A 20,967-nucleotide genomic window follows, 5' to 3' on the forward strand; every position below is an offset into this window, starting at 1 on the left:
GAGAGATTCTGACTTTTCAAGGATAGCTATCATGTATTAAGAAATTATTAGTGACAAAAAAAAAGCTCCTAAACTTAGAGATGCACAAACCTCCCTAGTTGTAGTTCTCTTTACACAATAAAAAGCTTAAGTGCATAGAAACATTGCTGCTTTTGAAAATAATTACCTTAATCATAAGAGATCACTAGAGTTTCTGAAACTACATTAGTTAAACATGGAAAGAACTCACATAACAGATCCATGGGTATCTAAAGTTTCTCTAGTAAAGGATGCATTTCACTTCTCATTGAATCAATATGCATTTATCAACTCACAGAAAATAAAAAACATTGCTAGAAATATACCATTAATTTTGTTCCTGTGGGAGAAGAAAATTACAGAATCAAAACAGACTATAACAAAATTTTATCTAACGAGGCATTTAATTTCTTAGGTGTGCTGTAAGTGACCTCTGAAACAGCACTATCCAAAAATACGAATTGCTGACTAAAATCCCTCAGCTCAATAGTTTTTATGCCTGAAGTAGCTGCAGCTAATCATAGTTACCAATAAAAAGGTGCTAGACTGGCTGTTTAAAAGGTTCAGGCCATGGATGCCTTCCTTCCAGAGATCCCTCTCAAAGATTGCAGCTGATTACAGGTTGCAGTACTAACATTTGTAGCACAAGCATTTAAGCTGTCAACAACTTACTTAGCATCTGCAGAGATAAAATGGATACCCTCCCTAGGTGTGTTAAGCAGGCTGTGTAAAAGGAAGATTTAATACGTTTAATAACAGATTTACAACAGAACGGTGTTGCTTCACACATATATTCTCAGTATTAATTTTGGTGATATGGTTACATTAAAAGGTGGAAAACAGGGTGTTAGACTTTCAAAAAACCCAGCATACCAGCTGAATGCCATTAAGGAGCTCCATGTAAAAGGTGGCAGAACTGCACTTTTGTCTCAAAGGAGAAGGCAGGAGCTGATGCAGCTTGCACTGTGCTCCTGACCTGCGCCTGCTGCAGTTTAGCTAGGAAACTTTTTTGCTTATCGCTGAATAAAAAGAGAGGGATAGCTACAATGTTTCAGACTGCCTTTAAGGACAATACCAAAGAAAACCTTGAAAAAGAACACAAATCTTTTGGCTGCTTACTTCTTCCACTTCTGCAAAAATTTAATATAGTTTTGAAACATAAACCCAGGGGTGTAGACAGGCTTTTTGCTACATAGCCAACTTAAATCTCCTCAAATTGGGTGTTGCTAAATGTGCCATTTGCAAGCAGTGAAGCACTACATTTATATCTCTAGTAAGATCATGCTTCCAGCTTTTTCCAGGCACTTTATTTCACTTATTAGACAGTCCACAGACCGACTCATCAAGCCCATAGACTGCAGTAATTCCTGCGCAGAATCTTCTTCCTCATCTGGAATTGAGAATTAGAGGTTTGAAATAAAGTAGTTGTTTTAGATATGTGCAATTAATAAATGTTTTAATCTCTGAGGCTGTTTGTTTCAAGAAATGTGAATGTTGCTGAGGTATTTGAGTGACAAAAGCCAATAGCCTAATTTCCTTCAGATCTTCAGGGAAGGAAGCAGGCAAAGCTTTCCTCAATGGAGCCTTTCCTCAGTGGAACAGCACTGACATCCAGTGGTTGGCACACCACATACCAAGAAACGATAAATGCACTTTCCTTCTGTTTGAAGCTGGATTTTACAGTACGAGTTTCCCTGTAGATTTTAGGCACCAAAAAAGGAAAACAATATGCCTGAATTTCCAGGAATGCTCTCCATTTTTAAAAGAGAGAGTAAAGTAGATATGAATGTTTAGGCAAAAGCTTCAAGCTATTGAAAACTGGCACAAGTAGATTCAAAGTACAGAAGGGTCTGTGACAAAGAGGATTTAAATGTTTTAAACTCTAGCTTCATCCCCTGGGTGCTTCATCCCCTGCCCACATACTAGCACAATGCTCTTTCAGGTATAGCCTGCAGGCCAGCTGTAGCAATACACTGTGAACCAAATTAGTAAACAAAATCACTTTAAAAAGATATTTTGAATTCTTATTGATGGAGCTGAGAGGATGGCACATTGCAGCAGATATGCAGGAATGACAAGGCAGCATCCTTAAGCCAGGCTTGCCTCTAGACACTTCACCTTTCCTGAGTGCTGTGAAGAGTTATTTCATGGGGAAAGAGGAACAAGCATGCACAGATGTACAAAGGGCTTCCCTGGGCAGTGCTGCAGGGAAGAGCTGCTCTGTTTGTGTGCCCTTTCCTTGGGGAACTCATGGGAGAAAGGATAAGACACCTTCAGATCAGTCCACAAATAAAAAGTTTCCATTCCGCAATCAGCACTGGCACTGCTGGGGAAAAACAGGACTGACTCACCAGTGAAGCAAGATGAAACCCTTCAGAAGGCACAGCTGTGATCTAATTGAGACACGGTGAGTAATGTTTTTTCTGTCTATTAGCCTGCATACTTAGGATGTGAATTAGTTCTACTCCCTCTCCACCCCTGGAGGGAACAGCTCTGCTGGAGCCTGTGCCACGCCAAGGTCCCTCATCCCTCAGTCACAAACTGCACCAGCCATGGCAGAGAGGAGTGCTTTCACAGGAGAACCTCTGCACAAGAGCAGAGCATCTGGGCTGGAGTGCTCCTTGGCTTGAGGAAACTTCTGCTCTTACAGCTTTGTACTCCATTCACTGGCTGCTCCTAGGATGTCCTGGGGCCCCACAGTCGTGATTGTGGGTACATGGTCCAAGGCTGCCATGGCCATACAGGCTCCCTGTTAGCTACCACTGAAGATGCAGATATAGACTCAAATTTCCTCAGGCTTAAAAAAAGCCAGAAGTGGAGTCTGCTTTTCCTCGAAGAGTAATCAAACCACCAACAAAAATGCAACAGCTGAAAGAGGAGAGCACCTTGACAGCCATTTAAGGGTGAGCCCCATCAGATAGGTACTTAGAGGGCAATTTAAGATCTTGAGCCAACAGAAGTGTTTCTCCTGCCATGCTGAACCCCTGACTGTGCCAGCATATCAGCACCTAAGCTTCAGAAGAAGTAAGAGTATCATGACTCTCCATCCTGATACTATTTTCCTCGTGTCAGCTCTCTAACTTGCACCTGCATGTACCAAGGACTCATCAGTACCCTCTGGATTTTAAAGCACTGTACTTGTGTGCTAAGAGCAAAATGTACCAGCAGAGATTCCTGCAAGAGGGCAGGCAGCTGCCATCACATTCCTGTAATCACTCCAGTAGCCAAAGAAGCTCCTGAGAAGCTAATCAGCTGTTGCAAGACGAAGGACCTGAATCAGTACAAAGCTGAAGGTCTCAATTTAGTATTTATCCTGAAATCATAACCAACATTAAAAAATTGAATTTCTCTTCTCCATTAATATAGAACTGTTCACAATTTAAAATGGTATTTTAAATTTTATTTCACATTTAAAGTGGTATGAAATTCATAGTTGTATTATCACCTATTATAATTGGTTTATAGTGTATACATTTTTCTCAACTCTTCAAAAGAGTCCAGCACAAAGCAAATCCCAAAAATAAGTTAGGAGATCTGCTTTCATTTTCAGTTTCCTTTTCTAGTAAGTCCCATTCTTATCTCACAAGGAGACAGGCATCCAGCTGACAGCATGATGTTTACATATTTTTAATACTGAATTCAGGGCTCCTTGCTATTTTAAATCACCAACTTATTATGACTACTGCAGTGAACTGAATCTAACCCCTAGGAAGATGGATGGGAATTTTTTTTCACAAAACACCTTCAACTGTTTGCTCATCTGTATGGTTGACACCCCCAAGGTCATAGCTGAGACTGGCTGCTTAACACCTGCAAGTCAGAGGGATCACTGCCTAAGTCTAGAGTAGACAGGATAGACAGAAACAGATCACAGAATTTCTTTGTTAGGATACAACAAAGTAAATCTAATGCTAATACTGGATTTGCTACCTATGAAGCCTTGTGGAGCATTTTTGTGCATCAGCAACATCAAGATGAGATTATAGCAGTGGACTTACAAAGCGGGGGTTCTGGAAGAGAAGTAAACAGACAATGCAAGAAAGACAAATTGATCAGCTGAATAATTTTTTTCCCTTCAGCAGACCGCAGCAAAACCTCTATGTCACACTACCAAACAGCTTAAACCTATGCTGAAACAGCATTTGCTATTTTTAGAAAAGCTACAAGCTTTGGCCATTTCCATTCCTGAAGTAACTTGGGAGGCTATGTGACTACATTTATTATTAGTGCCCTTGGAATCAAAAGCTGTATCTACTGTACCTCTGAAAGCATCATGATCCAAATCCAGGACAAGGTTTGCATAGAAACCCAACAGTAGGGGTAACAAGAGGATGAAAGGAATAACCTTTGCAATTTTTCTAATCACTAGATTCTTGCCCATACTATCACTTACCCAACATTGAAAAACTGAAGCAATAACAACACAGTGCAGGAAAGCTGGGGTACCTAGGCGGCTAAAATAAAATCTTTTCCTTAGGGAAGGGGAAACTCCCATATAAGGAGATGGAGCAAAAGCCCTCTGCTTTCCTGTTTTGGTTTAAAGAGAAGATGGCCTCACAGCTTTTGAGGCCTTCTGCAGCCCTGTGACACATTGTGGGTACTGCAGGGAGGCTGGGCCTAATTTTGGATTTATCAAACTTTTGCAGGCTTTACCCAATGTAATAAACACCTAGAATAGAACTTGAGGCAGTGAGCTCAGTCTCACAGAAATACTGCATTTCCACCATGCCTTGCTCATCAGACATTGAACCTTGAAGCGCCTACCCATGCTCATCTGGACTGCATTATAACTTGTATCATGCATATTTATTTCAATGTTCTAGCACAGTACAGTCTGGTTAACAGGAACAAGACAGAGCATAAGAAGTGCATTTCATTTTTTAGTTTCACATTCAGGTTACAACTCACTTGACAAAATGATTCCTCCATGTGCCCCAGAATTCCTGTGCTGCAGGTTGGCACCTGGAGGGTTACACAAACAGCTGCAGGAAATCGCTCCCACTCTCCTCTGCCCTTCCACTGAAGTCAAGGTTTAACTCAGAATTTAAATATGCTCCAGGTGCTGTGCTATATATATGTTTTTGTTGAATAAGAGGTCATGTTCAGAGCTTGGTCATCTCATTTCAGATGCACACACAGAGAGCTAAGTAAATCCAGCTACAGATAACACACCTGGTGCCTCTGTCAACCTCTTTGTACTCTTTGGGTGAATTATTTCTCCCTCTAAACTTAACATTTCAAATGCTAGCAGCCAACACTAAAGAGACAAAGAATCCATTTTCTCTGTAGTCGTCATTACTGGGACCTAAAATGTTAACAGAAAATGCCGGGGTTTGCTTTAAGGCGAATGCCTGGAATTTAAATCTATCCTGACCACATGAGATGCTCTCACAATACATGCCTAATTACAATTTAAACACCATTTTTTTTCTCCCTCCAGGAGTCCTGCCCGCAGTAAGGCAGCTGATAATCTGCAGTGGAAAGCTAGCCTTCCTGATTTAGTGCGACCACTATAATTCACCTGATTCTCGACTCCAGCTCTCACTGAGGTGCACAGAAATTTATGTGCACATTATAGAACTAGTTTTCTTTGTTACAGAACAGTTCCAGCGTATTATGTGGCATTGAAATAAAAGATTTTCCCAGGGTACCTTGTGAAATTAAACTAAGTCCCTAACGTTTCGCTTCCAATGATATAGATACCAAAAGTAATTACTGAAATCCTTTTTCTTGTAACAGTATCAAATATGTAATTTGTAAAGTGCTATAATTAAGGAACTAATCACATTCCTGAAGAAAGCAGGCTCCACTCCAGAGCCTTTGTATTCAATCTTCTTAGCTACAACAAGATTGACTGGACAAGTAACTCCTTACTGTAAGAGAACACATTAAATTCATCTTATTTGCCCAGAGTAAAAAGACTGTCCATTTCTAATGAGGAGCTAAGACTCATCTGCCTTACTTCATACCAAGTAATTAGTTAAAGCTAAAGATTTTTTTTTTTACTCCAGTCTAGCACTAACAATTCAATATTTTGGACCATAAAAAGGGTCCAAGTTGGCACTATCAAACTACAATAGAAAAAATATCTTTACTAACAGCTCTGCCTTGCTATCACACAACTCTGCATGTATGTATTCTTACTAAAGTTAGAAGTCTATTTTTGGCAAGAATTTCCTCTTTTTTTATGCTAAAAATAATTGAAAAATAAAATAAGCACCCTTCAAAACTACGTGTACAATTTTAAAAAACAAGCTAATTGTTATTCTCTTTTGCTTTATAAAATGAGCTGCAATAACAGTTTTCCAAAAATACCTTTCTGTACGCACACAACGTTGTACTCAAGCAACAAACCTTTTCAGGTTTTTCAACAAAAGCTCATTGCCAGTTGTTATGTTTGAAGTCAAAGGTGACCTGTGGCAACAGATCCAATCATTCAAGTACAAATTGGTATGGCCCAGGGGCTATGCCCTGTAACATCCACAATGTCCTCATAAAGGAAAACTCAAACTGGATAATCCACAGAAGGAAAAAACACTTAAAAATATTTATTCTGCCACAATCATACTGACAGATGTGTGTGGGTGATGCAGCTGAAATTCTAGCTCACTCTGATGAGTAGACAGCAGCTATTTATTGTCATACTGAAAAAAAAAAATCCAGAAGATTAATTTGTCTCATGCCATAAACATTAATGATGTTTCCTCTCCCAGTCAAACTATTTCAGATAAATTCCTTCAACGCTTGTCAAAAGAAGCTGTCAAAAAAAACCTAGCTTAAATAAAGTCATAAGACTAAAACCTTCTGGGTCAGTAAGAATACTTTGTAAGCAAGTCTTCCATGGGTTGGATAACAGCAGCATATCAAGCCTGAGCAAAGCATGTTGAGCTCTAATCCCTTCTTTCAGCCTGCACAGTTAATTACCCTGGCATGAAATCTGATCAGCACTACAAACACCCCTGGCTTAAGGGCTCTACAGTAGTGCAAGTTTGGTAATAGGAGAAACAGGGAGTTTCACAGTGCATCACTTAAAATATAGTGTAAGATAATGCTTCTTGACTTCAAAAGTGCAATAAGCATCCAACCCAGCAAAATACACAAATGGAAATGGCAGGTGTGGACTGGAGTGTTCTACTGTGAAAGTGGACTTCAAAAAGGAAAACTTACATTGATTCTTAGTGCTTTTGAGCTAGAAGTATAAAAAGAGGATACTGCAACTAATGCATCCTAGATAAGCATTTTTCAGAAGTACTGAATACAGATTCCTTGGAACATCTTGCACTGCTTTGGTCTTGTGTAACCAGGTGCAGCTTCTGTGAGCCATACACTAAACAGCCTCTTCCCAGAGCTCTGCATCTGTGGTCATCAGCGGCTTGGTCCATCAGGCAGGTTTTTCTCCCCTTTTGATTCTTCCATGCATTATTTACATGTCTCCTTATATCTGCCATAAGAAGTTAATGATTTTGGGTGCTACAACTTTGTCAAAAAGGGCCCAGGAATGGCATCTTTGAGGATAACCTCCCCAAAACACAGGAACCATCCACTCCCACATGCAGTAAGTCAAACAGGCATGGCAGAAAACCCTCCTGGCTACACCAAGAACTCCAGAAGGCAGACTAGGGAAGGTAGAGGCATGGACTGGCTACCTAGAAGGAGTACAGAAATATTGCCTGAGCCCCCCATGAAGAGAGCATTAAAGGCAAAGCTTTGTAGAGTTGAAATTCATAAGATAGAAAGGGCAATGAGAAGAGCAATGAGTAGGCTAAAGAAAGACTAAAGAAAACATGAGTTTAACTATAAAAGAGATGAAATTCTGTGTCAAAGGACACATAAAAGACCAAGACACTCAACATCTGATTTCCTTGATTGTTTACTTGCAAGGTTTGCTGTCACACCTCCCAAGTCCCTGAGTCTAGGGGCAGCCTGCAGAAGAGAAAGAATATCCACCACAGAGGTGAGTCAGGGACCACTTGCCTGGACATATCACAGCAAATGGGATACACACAGCACAAATCCATGGGACTGGATGGATGGCACCAGAGGGCACTGAAGAAGTTTGTGATGTCATTGTGAGATCATGCTCTACCATATTTACAAGGTCCTGGTGCTTGACAGTGGCTCCTGAGGACTGACCAAAACAAATTCTTGCCCACCTTCAAGAAGCAGGATCCTGGAAGTGATGACTTTGAATTCATTAGCACCGGGTGAAACTTTTGGAACTGATTAACTTTAGTTAAGTTTAATCCATGAAGGACTGCCCTCTGCTAGAATAAATAAGAGGCAATTTACTAGAATCTAGATGCGCCAGGGATTGCTCAGCATAAGGACAAGGGGAAGCCATCAATAGAACCATACAGAAGTATTGGATGTCCAAGAAAGACTCAGCACCTGTGTATGGAAGAATCATGACGTGTATGGAAGAATCAGAGCACCTGACAGGACAGAAGACACAGGCAGGAGACACCTCCTTCTGAAAAGGGGAACTGTGAAGAAGGGAAAGACAGCATGATTAAAAACCAGCTGCTGTTAGCAGTAAGACATACATTCTTTAAATGCACAGGATGGTGTCCAAACAAGAGAAACAGAAATGAGAATTAATTCAAGCTAAGTGCATGTAAATAAAGAAGTAGAGTAAAAAAAACCTAAAAAAACCACCAAATCTCCCAAAACCCCCAAAACCCAAGTTGGAGAAATAGCTTACTGAAGTATGAAAGCTGCTATTGAAATATTTTTTTCAAACACCAGAAGTAGGATGCCTGCCAGAAAGTCTGTTGGGCTGATACATGACCAAAATGAAAAGAGACCACTTCAGAAGCAGGAAATCTAAATTAAGTATTTCCATTGAACTCTCAGCAGTGCCCAATGCCAGACACCCTTAGAATAAAAGAAAATAAAAGGCAAGTACACAGTGATACTTCTTACTAAATAGTCCTACCTTCAGATAATCTGCACGATAGCTTCTACTGGAATTTTCTGCCATGCTGCCTTATTGTCTTTCTTTAAAATAAACCCAGTATTTCCTAAACAATGCATCATGAATTAACAAACTCTTGTACTGAACTGCTGACTCCAGTCTTAAACAAACAGAGGAACACACAACAGCAATTTTTATTGAAGGGCTCTGGGGTTCTAAATAATTGCAGACCACTAAGTCTGACTTCTGTACTGATTAGAAGCTAGTAAAAAATAACATTAGTAAACCACAGACACAGTAAACACAGCTTTTGTGGAAAAAATCGAGGCCACAGAAAAATATTACTATCTTTTGAAGAAATCAAAAATTTTGTGGACATGAGTGAGGCTATTAATACAGTAACTGAATTTCCAAAGCATTTGATGAGGTTCTTTGTTTTCTTTACAGGTATAGTTCTTCATCAAACTATGGCAGATCTCTTAGGCTCATAACTGCTGAAGTCTATTAAATTCAAATTGTAAGCAAGTTTGTGACTTTAGCAGCATAAATAACTGTGCTGGGAGCTAAGCAGTCCACCGCTTCTTCCAGGTCATTGCTGAACAATAGGAAAGTTCTTGGTAGTTGCAAAATTAAAATGACTATAAACAGCTGCAGAATAATTCAAGAATGCTATCAAGGAAATGAGCCAGCAGGAGAGCTCAGTGCAAGTGGAAACGATTGTATATGGAGTGTTAGACCACTCAGTGCATAGACTCAGTGACAGATCCTAAACTCTGCATTACCACTGGGAAAAAAAAAAGTTTAAAAAATCTTGGAGTCAAATGTGGATAGGTCTGTCAGAATTTTAGCTCGGAGTTAACGAAAAGGGAAATGAAATAGCAGGAATAATAAGGATGGAACATGAAACACTTCTATAGGAACTTGATGGAGCTATCTGATATTCCCACGTCACAGGGCAGCAGAGTCACAGAGGCACATAGCAGTATCTGTATCTGGGAGAAGAGGTTAAAACAAGCACCACATTCTGCGGTCACTGACTCAGGATGTCATTAATTTCAAGACTATAAACGCATTCAAAAGACAAGTCTGTGCACAGAAAGAGGGCTCTGAAGCATGACAATCCTGTTGCAATTTTTGGCTCCAGTGCCCCAGTGCACTGGTTGCCAGGAATGACGCTTATCCATTCTTGTATGTTTTCTCAACAGCATATGTTTTTGGCCAGAGCTAAAGTTGTCAGGAGAAACAATCACTGTTCAAACCCAGAATAAAAGAATTTTTAAAAATTAAATTTTATTTTAAAATACTCTGGGCAAGTGGAGCATTATACTGCTTAAACAGCTAGATTCGTGTTATTCCTAGCAGCAATACTCCACAGTTATCTCTTGGTTTGTTTTTTTTTTTGAGAGGACACACCTTATTACCCAACAGCATTCACCCTCAAACCTAGGTCCCTTTTCATTTCTTTAGCACGGTGTATTTATCTTGGATCCGAAATAATCCAGAAAATTTATCACTCTGTTTTTACTTCTGCTTTACCTCTGGGCAGACTCCTGAATACAAAAAGCAGGGAGCAATTAAATTAATATCCTTCTTCCCAAAAGCTAACAATTATTTTATTGCAGGTCTGCTAGGAAGTAGGGATAATGTGCAAAATCCAGTATAAATGACTGCTCTAAAGGGTCTGCCACCTATCAGGATGACTGAAATAGATCCAAAAAAGGTAAAAATCCCCAAGTTTAAAGAAAACAGTTTCTTCCAGCTACTGTACAGAGGTTTAGACACGGCCTGCTAAGCCTGCTCTACTTCTTTGCTTCTAGAAATAAGGTGGAAAACAGGTATTTCTCTACTAATCCAGTGTATGTTCCCCCTGGCCCTTTTGCAGAGTGCTGAAAGACTGCAGTGAGAAGAGACATCTAAATTTTGTACACTGACTTTTACATATCTCCATACATTCTTGATTTTTTAACCAAACTTATGACTTGCTCCATGTCAACACAAGTGCTGGGCATCAACACTGAAATATATTGGTTAAAATCCATAAGCCAAGAGTGTGTGGTACTGGAAAAATGGAAATAGTCTGATGTACCTGACAAAAAACTTGAACACACCATCCAGTGTCATTCCTCCCTACGGGATACAGCAAGAATTAAGGCTTTTTACAGCAGCTGAGACTGCCCAGAATCACCCGCAAAGTTCCTCCTGAATCAATAAAGGCAGCTGGCAAATCATCCTGGCAACATGTCAGACTACAAAGTCAAATCCAAGCATAGCAGAATTGAATCTCCCTTTATTGGCATTTCTTTCCTCTTCTCCCTCCAGCAGGGACAAGCCCTGAGGCTATGTGGCTTTTAAGCTGAGAGAGACAGTTCTTGCAGCACAATTTCACTGTTGCTAGCACAGCCTGGGAAAGCATTTGGCATACTTCACTGAACAAACCTGACTGCACTGGGTAATGCTTCAAAATTCTGATGCTTGAAGAAAGAGAGGGCTGAAGGGCTCTACCTACCTATGAACCAATAATTCAGTCTTTACCAGAAAGATCTTCCTCAATTAGCAATGCCAACTTACTATTAACAGCAACAACAAAAATTACTATACTGCTCTTTGGCAGGATTCAAGTCAATGTTGAGTGGCCTTACCGGCCACAAAAGTCTTTTTAAACAGGTCAGTGGGAGGAAAATAAATGGTGCATCCAATAGGTAATCTGCTACCTTTTGCTGCATTTCTCTCTGGTATTGGGGAGAGCAGGAAAGCGAGCATGTGGGAGCCTGAAAGCACAGAGCAGTATCAGCCAATCTCACACTGCTTCCCCTCTCTTCTGCTCCCAGGAGACACACAGAAGCTATAAACCTTCCACCTGCTTAGGCAATTGCAAGCATCCCAAGCATTCAATACACAAAGTAAGGGATATAATGTTGCCTGAAAAATACCTTTTGTTCACGTTGTTTTTTTATGCTGTTTTGTTTGCTTGCTTAGAACATGAAATCATTAAATACTAAAACCTAACTGATTTGAGCTGGTGGCTTTTCTTCACAAAGGCTTATCTGCAACTGTGCTTGAAGGAAACAGTTTCTAAAATTCATCTTTTCATGGCTGTCCCTCCTCTTCCTCAAAGTATTTTATCATTTTTGGGAATATCTATTTATTAATGTCCTTCAGAACAGAAGACAAATTCTGAGATCATGTCAAAAATACTTCAGGAACCTACAGGTGTGGAACTATTTTAGAGATACCACAGGCCATCTGCTGCCCTTCACCTAAAAATGAAGTGGAAGGAGTACTTGAGTTCTGCTGCCAGAACTCGCCAGGGCAGAGCCAGTCCAGTCCCACCTGCGTGTGTCCCGTTGCCACCTCTGATTTGCTGTCCTTACAGAGCAAAGAAATGCTTCAGCAGAAGCATCAGTGTCTAAGGAATAACCTCCCAAAAAGAAAATGCTGACCTACACAGGTTACCCAGAACATCCCTTTCAGAAAAATCTCTTTAGTACGAAGGACCAACTTCTGAGCACAGCAAAGAAAAAAAGCAAAGTGGACCCCCAGGACAGCTGGCACTTCCTTGCCACCAACAGCAGACAGGCATGGTCCTCTTCTCTGGTTGCCAGGAAGTGGAAACCTTTAGTCAACTAGTCACCTGAGGAACACAGCACAAAAGAAAATGAAATGCTGGGCTCATGTGCTTCATGTGCTTTCAGGGAGTGCACACCACATAGCAAATTCAAGCAGCTGCACGTGCATGGGTATGAGTCAGACCCACAGCTGGCCAGTTCTCTCCTACCCAGCAAAAAGAAAACAACATCCATCATAAAGCCCAGAGTAGAGCCCCAGTAACCAGTCAATGAACCACCAACAGATTATTTACCACAGCTGGAAACATACAGCCCGGAGATTGGCACCCAGTCCAGGGATCAGCATAGCTCCACTGCTGGGGATGAGGGAGAAGTGAAAAGTGCAAAGTACTTAACATCATATCTAACTTCATACACTGCCCACAAAACCCCAACCAAAAAACAGACTAAAAAATACCCTGCCATTAAATCAGTTTGCTCAGAAACCCATCCCTAACTGATATTTAACAAGGAAAATTATACCAAATGCAGATTAACATGAGAGCAAAATTGCCTTCAACATATATCAAAAGTCAGATTAGACTGTGTAGACCTGTTAGTAACTCTTGAGCAAATGCTAGCAATTTTCCAGAATTTTCCCACAACAAATTAGACACCCTTTCAGCATGTAAATAAATGTTTTTTCTAAGACTGCTTTCCTCTTTAGGGCAAATGCTGTGAGAAACTGTTGGAAGACTACTCCAACCATCACTATGGCAGATCCACACTTCTGTTACTGCAGGTAAATAGGCAGTGCTTTAAAGAGAACAGTATTTCTTTCTGTTATCTATTTATGCTCCATTCTAAAGGCACCAGGGTAAATCAAAACTGAATAAACTAGCTAGCAGAGGGATGTCTAATAAAGATAATCCTTCCTTCTTGAAGATAAATCTTAAGAAGTTATGCATTAAGAAAAGATATGACAATGAAGACTGGCTAGACATGGAACATACAAATACATGCAATTTGACACTAGAACAGATGACTCCAGAGATAAATCACTACAGTTTCAGTATTCATGGAAGGAATCATTGCAACAGCATTAAGAAGAATATATGGAAACATGGCATAGTACAGCACAGGACTGGAAGAAAACAAAAGGTTTACTTACTCTTCTTGACGCAGGTCATTAACGCTCCGGTCTAGCGAGATCATATCGCTTGCCACCATATTAAACCCAAACTCCTTAATGCTAGCTTGAACAGATTCTTTGTAATCTGGCCCTAAGACATATGGCTTCGCCTCCTCTCCAGGGCCACCAACAACTCCATGAGGCTCAGGCTCTTTGGGTTCAAAATTACCAAGGACTCCAGGTCGTAACACAGGGTCTGGGTATGCAAATGTCTGAGGTTTGAATGTGAGATACTGCCTCTGGAGGATGTTTTGCTGCTTGTTATCAACACCATGCTGATTTAGTTCATTTTTGGCCTTATTTTTCCTTCGAATGGATTCCAAGTCCACTTCCACACCTTCAACATGAGGCCAAGGTACCACAGGTTTGAATTTCTCATTTCCGAGTCCATGGTCTCCTTTGTTTGGCAGGAGTCTGTTGGCTTCTTTGTCATCCTATATACACACACACAGAAACAGCAGACCATATCAATTGATGATCCTTAATTTATTTACATCAGTATTTTAATGCACTAAGAGTTGGTACTAAATGTATGTTGAACAAGTATGGAGAAGTCTGTTGAGGGGTTCAATGAACACATTCTACTAAAGCTACTGACTGCTGGAGAACATCACCAGCTGTTGTCCACACTTACCTTGGTAAGCTGGTTCTGGAAATGACCGAGTGCCCAAAGAATTCCCAAAGACCAAATACCCATGCAGGACATGTTGACCTGAATGTAGTTTGAGCTGTAGTTCAAACTGATGTGCAACGGGCACTGACAGAGCATTTTATGAAGGAGGAGGTGACATGGAGGCAGACAGTGCCACAGCCCATAGCATGGCATCCTTGGTCCCACTGTTGGACAGGGGGTGTTTCTGAGGCTGCTCTGGCTCAGACCTCTGCAGGGTCTCAGTGGTTACTAGAAACCTCAGAAGAAACCAGCTGGCTAGAAACCAGCCTCAGCTGGCAAAGAGTGCTGTAACCACACTCATCTATGGCAGCCACCAGCCACACACCATCCCTGCCCTCCACACACACCCCTGTCCCCCCAGCTCACTCCCACCAAGCTCCTCCCTCTGCTGCAACGGCTTATTTACCGCTGGGAGGTGACACTGGTGGCACTGGGGACAGCAGGCAGAAAGGAGATCAGCTGCATGGACACAGGCAGAGCTGCCTGGGGAGGCAGTGCTGGCGCTGAAGAGAACTGCCACGGCCACTGGCATCTCCTGCATCCTTGTTTAAAACAATTTTACCAAACTCCTCCCCACACCAAGAGATTTGAAGTTCTCACTGAGAAGCAGGGCTGGCATTTTGAAAACTGCTCAGCATTTTCAGTGATCAGTGAGGCTGGTGGGGTTAGAACAAGGGTGGGTGATTTTGGAACACAGAAAGGCTTTGAAGTGTCTGAGTGTGAAGTCTCCAGAGTACTACAGCACCACCCATAAAAGCACTCCAAAACACACAGTCACAACTTTTTCCAATACTACTGTCCAAGAGTATGACAGGGAAATGCTGCTGAAGGTTCAGATATCCTGCTAAAATTGTTTATTTGTAAGCAGGACAAATGTTAGATCATTCAGAAATCTGCAGAAAACAACACACATTTTAGCAATGTCTCGGAATCAAACAAAGTTTTGAGATCAGAAGGATGTCATCCATCCAAACCTGCTGAAGGCAGGTTCACAGTGAGGTGGAGTTTCTCAGAGGCTTGTCCAGTCACACCCCTCTGTCCAGTTTCTCAGGACAACCTGTTCCAGTTGCTTGACCCAGTGAAGGTTTTTTCCCTCATACTTCAGTAAAAGTTTCTCATATTGCATCTTGTTCTCTCAGTCTGCACCCCTCAGAAGATTTTATTTCCATTTGCTCTGCAACTTCACTTTTTTAGGGTGAAAAGGTGCAATTAGATTCCCCATTAGACTTTTTTTCCAGCCAAACCCAGCTTCCCTAGCAGGTCTTTGCTAGGTCCTTGCATCTGTGAACATCTCTCCTGTGTTGGGGTAGTGTGGGAGGAAAAAGCACACAGAGCTCCTAACAGCTAAGCTCTTTCTAGGGCATCCACCCATTGTGCACTCTGCCTTTACTGCAACAAGGGTACAATGCTGACTCATGTCCCTCTTCAATTAAACCACATAATACTTCCTACTACATCACACTATTTTCCTCACATCATTCCACATAAAAAAACCTTCAGAAATTAAGAAAAATTCAGTGTATAATATTTCTAGGTGAACATGGTAACAGTGGGAGTCAGACTGGCTCCAATTCAAAATAAGGAGTTTATTCGAGAAACATTCTGAGTTCTCTGTTTGTTATAGTTTAAACAGGGAGGACATACAACATGCAGAAGTGTTAGATTATTCTGTTCTTCCATCATCATTTTTTCAGGAACTCAAAAGTCAGTGTTGGAAAAGGGAAGTTTAAGGGCATGTGAAAAGGCATATTTTGCAAGAAAGTCGAAGGCGGTCATGGATCTAAATAAAGCCCTGAGAGGACTTTTGAAGAGAGCATCATCTCACACTTACCCTAGAAATCAAAAGGAAGGCTTTGCCACTAGACTGTCAGAACACTGCTGAGCTCTCAGCTCACATCTAATTCCTGCTCTGAGTGCGGAGGCAGCTATAAAAGCCAACAAAACAATCAGCATCATCAGGAAGGATGCTTAAAGGCAGCATAATTTTGACTACATAAAATTTGATGCATTCACGTATTCAGTAATATTTAGTTCTGGTCTCCACATCTCCAAAGGAGTCAGAGAAAGTGCAGAGTAGGGTAACCAAAATCAAGGAGAAGGTAGAAAGGTATCTTGGGATGAAAGACCAGAAAGGCCACTCATCTTTCATCTCCAAGACCCTGCAGTTTGGAGATACAATGGCTGAGGGGTATACAACTGAAGTTTAAAATATCATGGAAGCCACAGATAAACCCAATGGAAACTCACTGTTTACTGTGCTGGATGACATGTCCATAGGGGGTCTGTAAAAGGGTTCTGAGAAACCCTCTGAAAATTTGAATTAAACAGCTGTAGATGCTGCAAGAGTCCAAAGGGAAGGCAGCATAGAAAGCAGCCAGGTTTGCACACTGCCACGCTCACTCACCACCCTGGATCATCAGTCTCAATCAGACAGGAATTTCTTATTCCCCTGGTTTGTGTGGAATTAAATAACCGTTCATTCAACTTCCATTATCTATAAAATAGTGATGAGCTTCCACTTTGCCAATTCTTTGACTGAAGTATAACACTTCTGAAAGAAATTTGTTTGTTTTGCTGCTGTCAGAACTGACTTATCCTTTATTAGGATAACATTTAGGATAACATTAGGATCCTAACATTTATTAGGATTACATTTAGCCTCATTATAACTGCTAGGCACAATTTGCACTATAATGCATTTATCTGTAGTTCCCTTCTACACACTAAATATATCCCATATTTGCTGGCATGGAAAAATATTCCATAAAACAAGGAAATTAAATACACAGGCACACTCATTGACCCCATTCCTCCAATATCTATGCACAGAGGACAAATCAGACAGGAAGCATTTGTTGTGCATTAAGCCCTGCAAGCAGCTCAGCATGACAGCGCTGCTCACTCCTTCCTCCTTGACCCTGGTCACAATTCTAAAACACAGCAATCATATAGGGTGCTATGAAGAAAACTAACTTAATCTCAGCATTTTATGGACATTAAAAAAAATAGAAGAGGAACTAGCAGTGTTTAGGTGCATGGTCATTTCTCCACAGATAAATGAGAAAAAGGATTTTCCAAATACTGTCTGGAAAAAAAAGCAAAGTCAAACCACAATCAGATAACTACTTCAGTCCATATAAACCACATATGTACCATATAAACCACAATGCCTTAGGAGCTTCTAGGGCTTCTTCTCTCTTTTATGAATTATGACCCACTTTTAAAAGAAAAAAAAATGATGTATTAAGAATCTAAAAGAATTACATCGTTATAAAAAGGACACATAATACAGAAAAAAGCTTTTTCCACAGACCATTATTTTCTCCCATAGGGTTGGATTTCCTGCCAGCTTTCTAGATCCAGTTTGGTGCATGCTTCTTTATTTTTTAAATGTTTTTTTCACTCCTTAGGGAAATATGTATGAGTAACTGCAATGGGTGTTTCTGAAACAGTGACACGACATAAATAGTCACTATCCTACTTGCACATAAAAAAAAAGGGGGTTATTCATTGTCATTTTACTTCACAAATTGGGTGCCTTATTGCAGAAGACAGGAATGCACTTGAAGGTATAGAAAACATAAGTGTTTCCCTTCGAAAACATGCCTATAAATTATACAAAGTAAAAGGAAAGACCGTGAGAGGTCTTAATAAGGTTGATAAGGTTGCAAGATCAGTCATCTGGTGGGCGGCTGGAGTTGTAGCTGGCAATAAAACTGCCAATGTGAAAGTTGCATAATCTGCTTTTCTTCAGTAACTAGTTCAAGACTGGCAACTCCCTAAAACTCTCTATTAAATAATGTCTGAAAAAAAATGATTTTAGAAAAGTGGATTTGCTTCAGAATTCTCTTTTGAGAACTTCAGAATAAATAAAATAAGTAATGATTCCCTCAACACAGTTGTCTGACTCTCAAAGGGTTCCATCCCATAAGACTTCACACCTCCCACTCCGGCCATGGCGGCCTCCATTCGAGCAAGCAGAAATTATTCCTACTACAGCTGCTCCTGCAGACCAAAAGCACACACAAATGGAAAAACACCCAGCTTCTCAAACAAGGATAAAGACAGAACTTCTGCTGTCACTTAAAAAAACCAAAAAAACAAAGCCTTTAAAATCACTACAACTTTTTGCACAAAAAAGTCTGTTTTAAGCTCCACATGCAGCATTGCTTCTAAATCATATTTTGCTAAACCTTCCATCAAACAATTTTGTCACAAGCCGACCCTGCTGACTCAAATTGAGGCTGAAGTTGGACTGTGAGAGTTCCTACGTCAGATATGAGCAATGACATTCAAGCCATCTGGCTTGAAAGGGCCATTTGCTGTCACAGTGCCTGGGCAAAACAGCCTCCATCCTGCTATGACTCCTCTCAGTATATTTTAGAGTGATGGAATGCTACTTACATGCTCAGTAGCCCCTACAGTGACTTTTAAAACTTGTGGAAAATCAGAATAGATCATTTATGAGAACTCCAGAAACACAGAGATAAGTACAATTTGACACGAAGTTAGAGAAAACTTCTGAAGTTTAAAAATGCATGTTTGTAAAACTAACAGATTGCTTAATCCCTCCATTGCATGCTTTGTGCAACTCAAGTGAGAAACCATGCTGTTGATGGTGTTTGTCACCAGCAGTTTCAGGAAAATAGAATTCTGTGAGTTATATTTTTATGTTCACAGTCACCCTCAATTTGGACATACACTGACAATACAAAAGTCCATTACACAGTAAGTGCTACCTCTCCATGGTAGATTTCTGCCCCCTTAAATATCCTAGGGGAAACAGAACAAACTTAAACAAGATCAATTCATATCTACCATCCTGGAATAAATTTTGGTACAGAGAACTACCAGGACTTTACAGCTTTGTACCACAAACACACTGCAGGGATGGCACCTCCGAAGAGCAAGTAATCTAATCCTACAAGACAACAACCACATCTGTTATTTTTTGGAGTCTTCAGCATTAACTTGGTCAGAAGCCACTTATGAATCACAAAGTCCAAACAAATAAAAAGAAATTTGATGATATAAACAAGCAAGCATTATGCTATACACATATTTACGTATATATATAAAAATATAAAGATATATAAATGTTCTACTCACTAAAAAATACATAACACTGAAGTGTAAATGAGGTGCAAGGACCACAAGCAGCTTTGGAGAAATGAGTATTGAGCAGTACTTTTATACCGATGTGTTTTGTACTCCCACCTATATCTGAGGAATGGCAAATAAAACATTGTGGGTGGGATTTTATTTCTTCTTTTTATGAAATTTAATTAAAAGAAAAGGAGGGCAACTTCCTCCTTCACCTGTTTCCTAGATTTCACAGCATCCATGAAGCTGATTGACATGTGATACACTACTCACTGCCCTGCACCATCCTTTATCCAACTTGTTATTTTTCTTTTAGATTCCAAGTAGCTCTTGGAGAGGAAACAGTTTTGCCAGGAATAGATACCTGTAATAGAACTGCTAGTCATCAGCATTGAGAGAAATCCCTTTCCCACTCACTCCTTATGTCCTATGTGATAAGGCAGAACAGGACAATCACTAGCACATGTAACTTCTGCAGTACGGAACTTACTGAGTTTTCAGTAGATATCAACAGACCACAGCCATTAATATTGACTCAGCCCACTGAGAGAATGGTAAAGTAGCAGCACTTCTGAGCCCCCAAATTACCTGTGCTAGCCAAGGTGAAACAATTTAGTGGGGAGTAAGACCAACAAGTTTATTCTATTTTACAGCTGACATTTCTGAGATAGGAGAGCATTGCTTGTGGAAAAGTGGCATGTCCAAAAATAAGAAGGGCACATAGTAAAGGAGAGGAACTGCTTGTAGAGATGTGAATTTGGTAACAGCTCAATGTTCTACTGTAATGAACGAGTTTGACAGAATTTAGCATTCAAATTCCAATTGCATTAATCTACACGAGCCTCTGTATCATGGATTCCTATTAATAGATAAAAACAACCTCTTGTTATCTAGTAATGAGTCTAAAAATTAACAATATTCACTAACATCTAAGGCCATCTCTGCTGGTCTTTGAATCTGTGAGGTCAAGAAAGACACTGTGGAAGATAAGGCTTAGTTCATCAACTTTACTTCATTTTTCAAATGATTGCTCCAAGAGTTCCCTGGGCAAAAAGACCCAATAGCTCTTCCTGTCCTCTTGGATGTCATCTACTTTGTCACAGCACAAGCATTTATCTAGGACAGTGACTTCAGGCTAGTGCTGCATACTGCCATGCTCTGCAGCCAGCACTTCACAAGGTCATTCACAAGGCACAGGAACTGCTACTAAGCCATGGAAGCCCTCAGACAACAAATCCTATGGAAGAAGGAAGAATACTTCTTTTCAGTTGAAATAACCTGATTCCCTGGTTATTTACCTAACAGAAGGAACGTAATCAATCCTGAGTTTCACCTGTTTACTTGCAGAATATCTTGTTTAAAGACATACCCAAATTTGGATGTCAGTATGATACCCATCTAAGCATCCCATTTAAATGAAATTGTTCTGTTGTGACATTATCTCTCGCTTGCAAGGGGAGCTAACAATACTTCTGCCATCCTCTTTGGTCTTGCTGTGTATGTATCATTTAAAACTCATGCA

At 40.4% G+C, this 20,967-nt stretch overlaps 1 protein-coding gene across 4 annotated transcripts in view; it reads right to left on the reverse strand.

Annotated features, from left to right (window-relative positions):
* Positions 1–20,967, reverse strand: part of GALNT7 (polypeptide N-acetylgalactosaminyltransferase 7) — a 70,732-nt gene that overhangs the window by 25,719 nt on the left and 24,046 nt on the right. For 2 of the 4 annotated variants that reach the window (XM_030947032.1, XM_030947033.1), the window contains exon 2: positions 13,649–14,103. In XM_030947032.1, the coding sequence (XP_030802892.1) occupies positions 13,649–14,103 (455 nt within the window). Of the gene's footprint in view, positions 1–13,648; positions 14,104–14,748; positions 17,307–20,967 lie in introns of those variants that run through there. The other 2 variants (XM_030947031.1, XM_030947030.1) reach the window with 2 other exon arrangements.

Source organism: Camarhynchus parvulus, chromosome 4 (assembly GCF_901933205.1).
Source record: "Camarhynchus parvulus chromosome 4, STF_HiC, whole genome shotgun sequence".
NCBI lineage: Eukaryota > Metazoa > Chordata > Aves > Passeriformes > Thraupidae > Camarhynchus > Camarhynchus parvulus.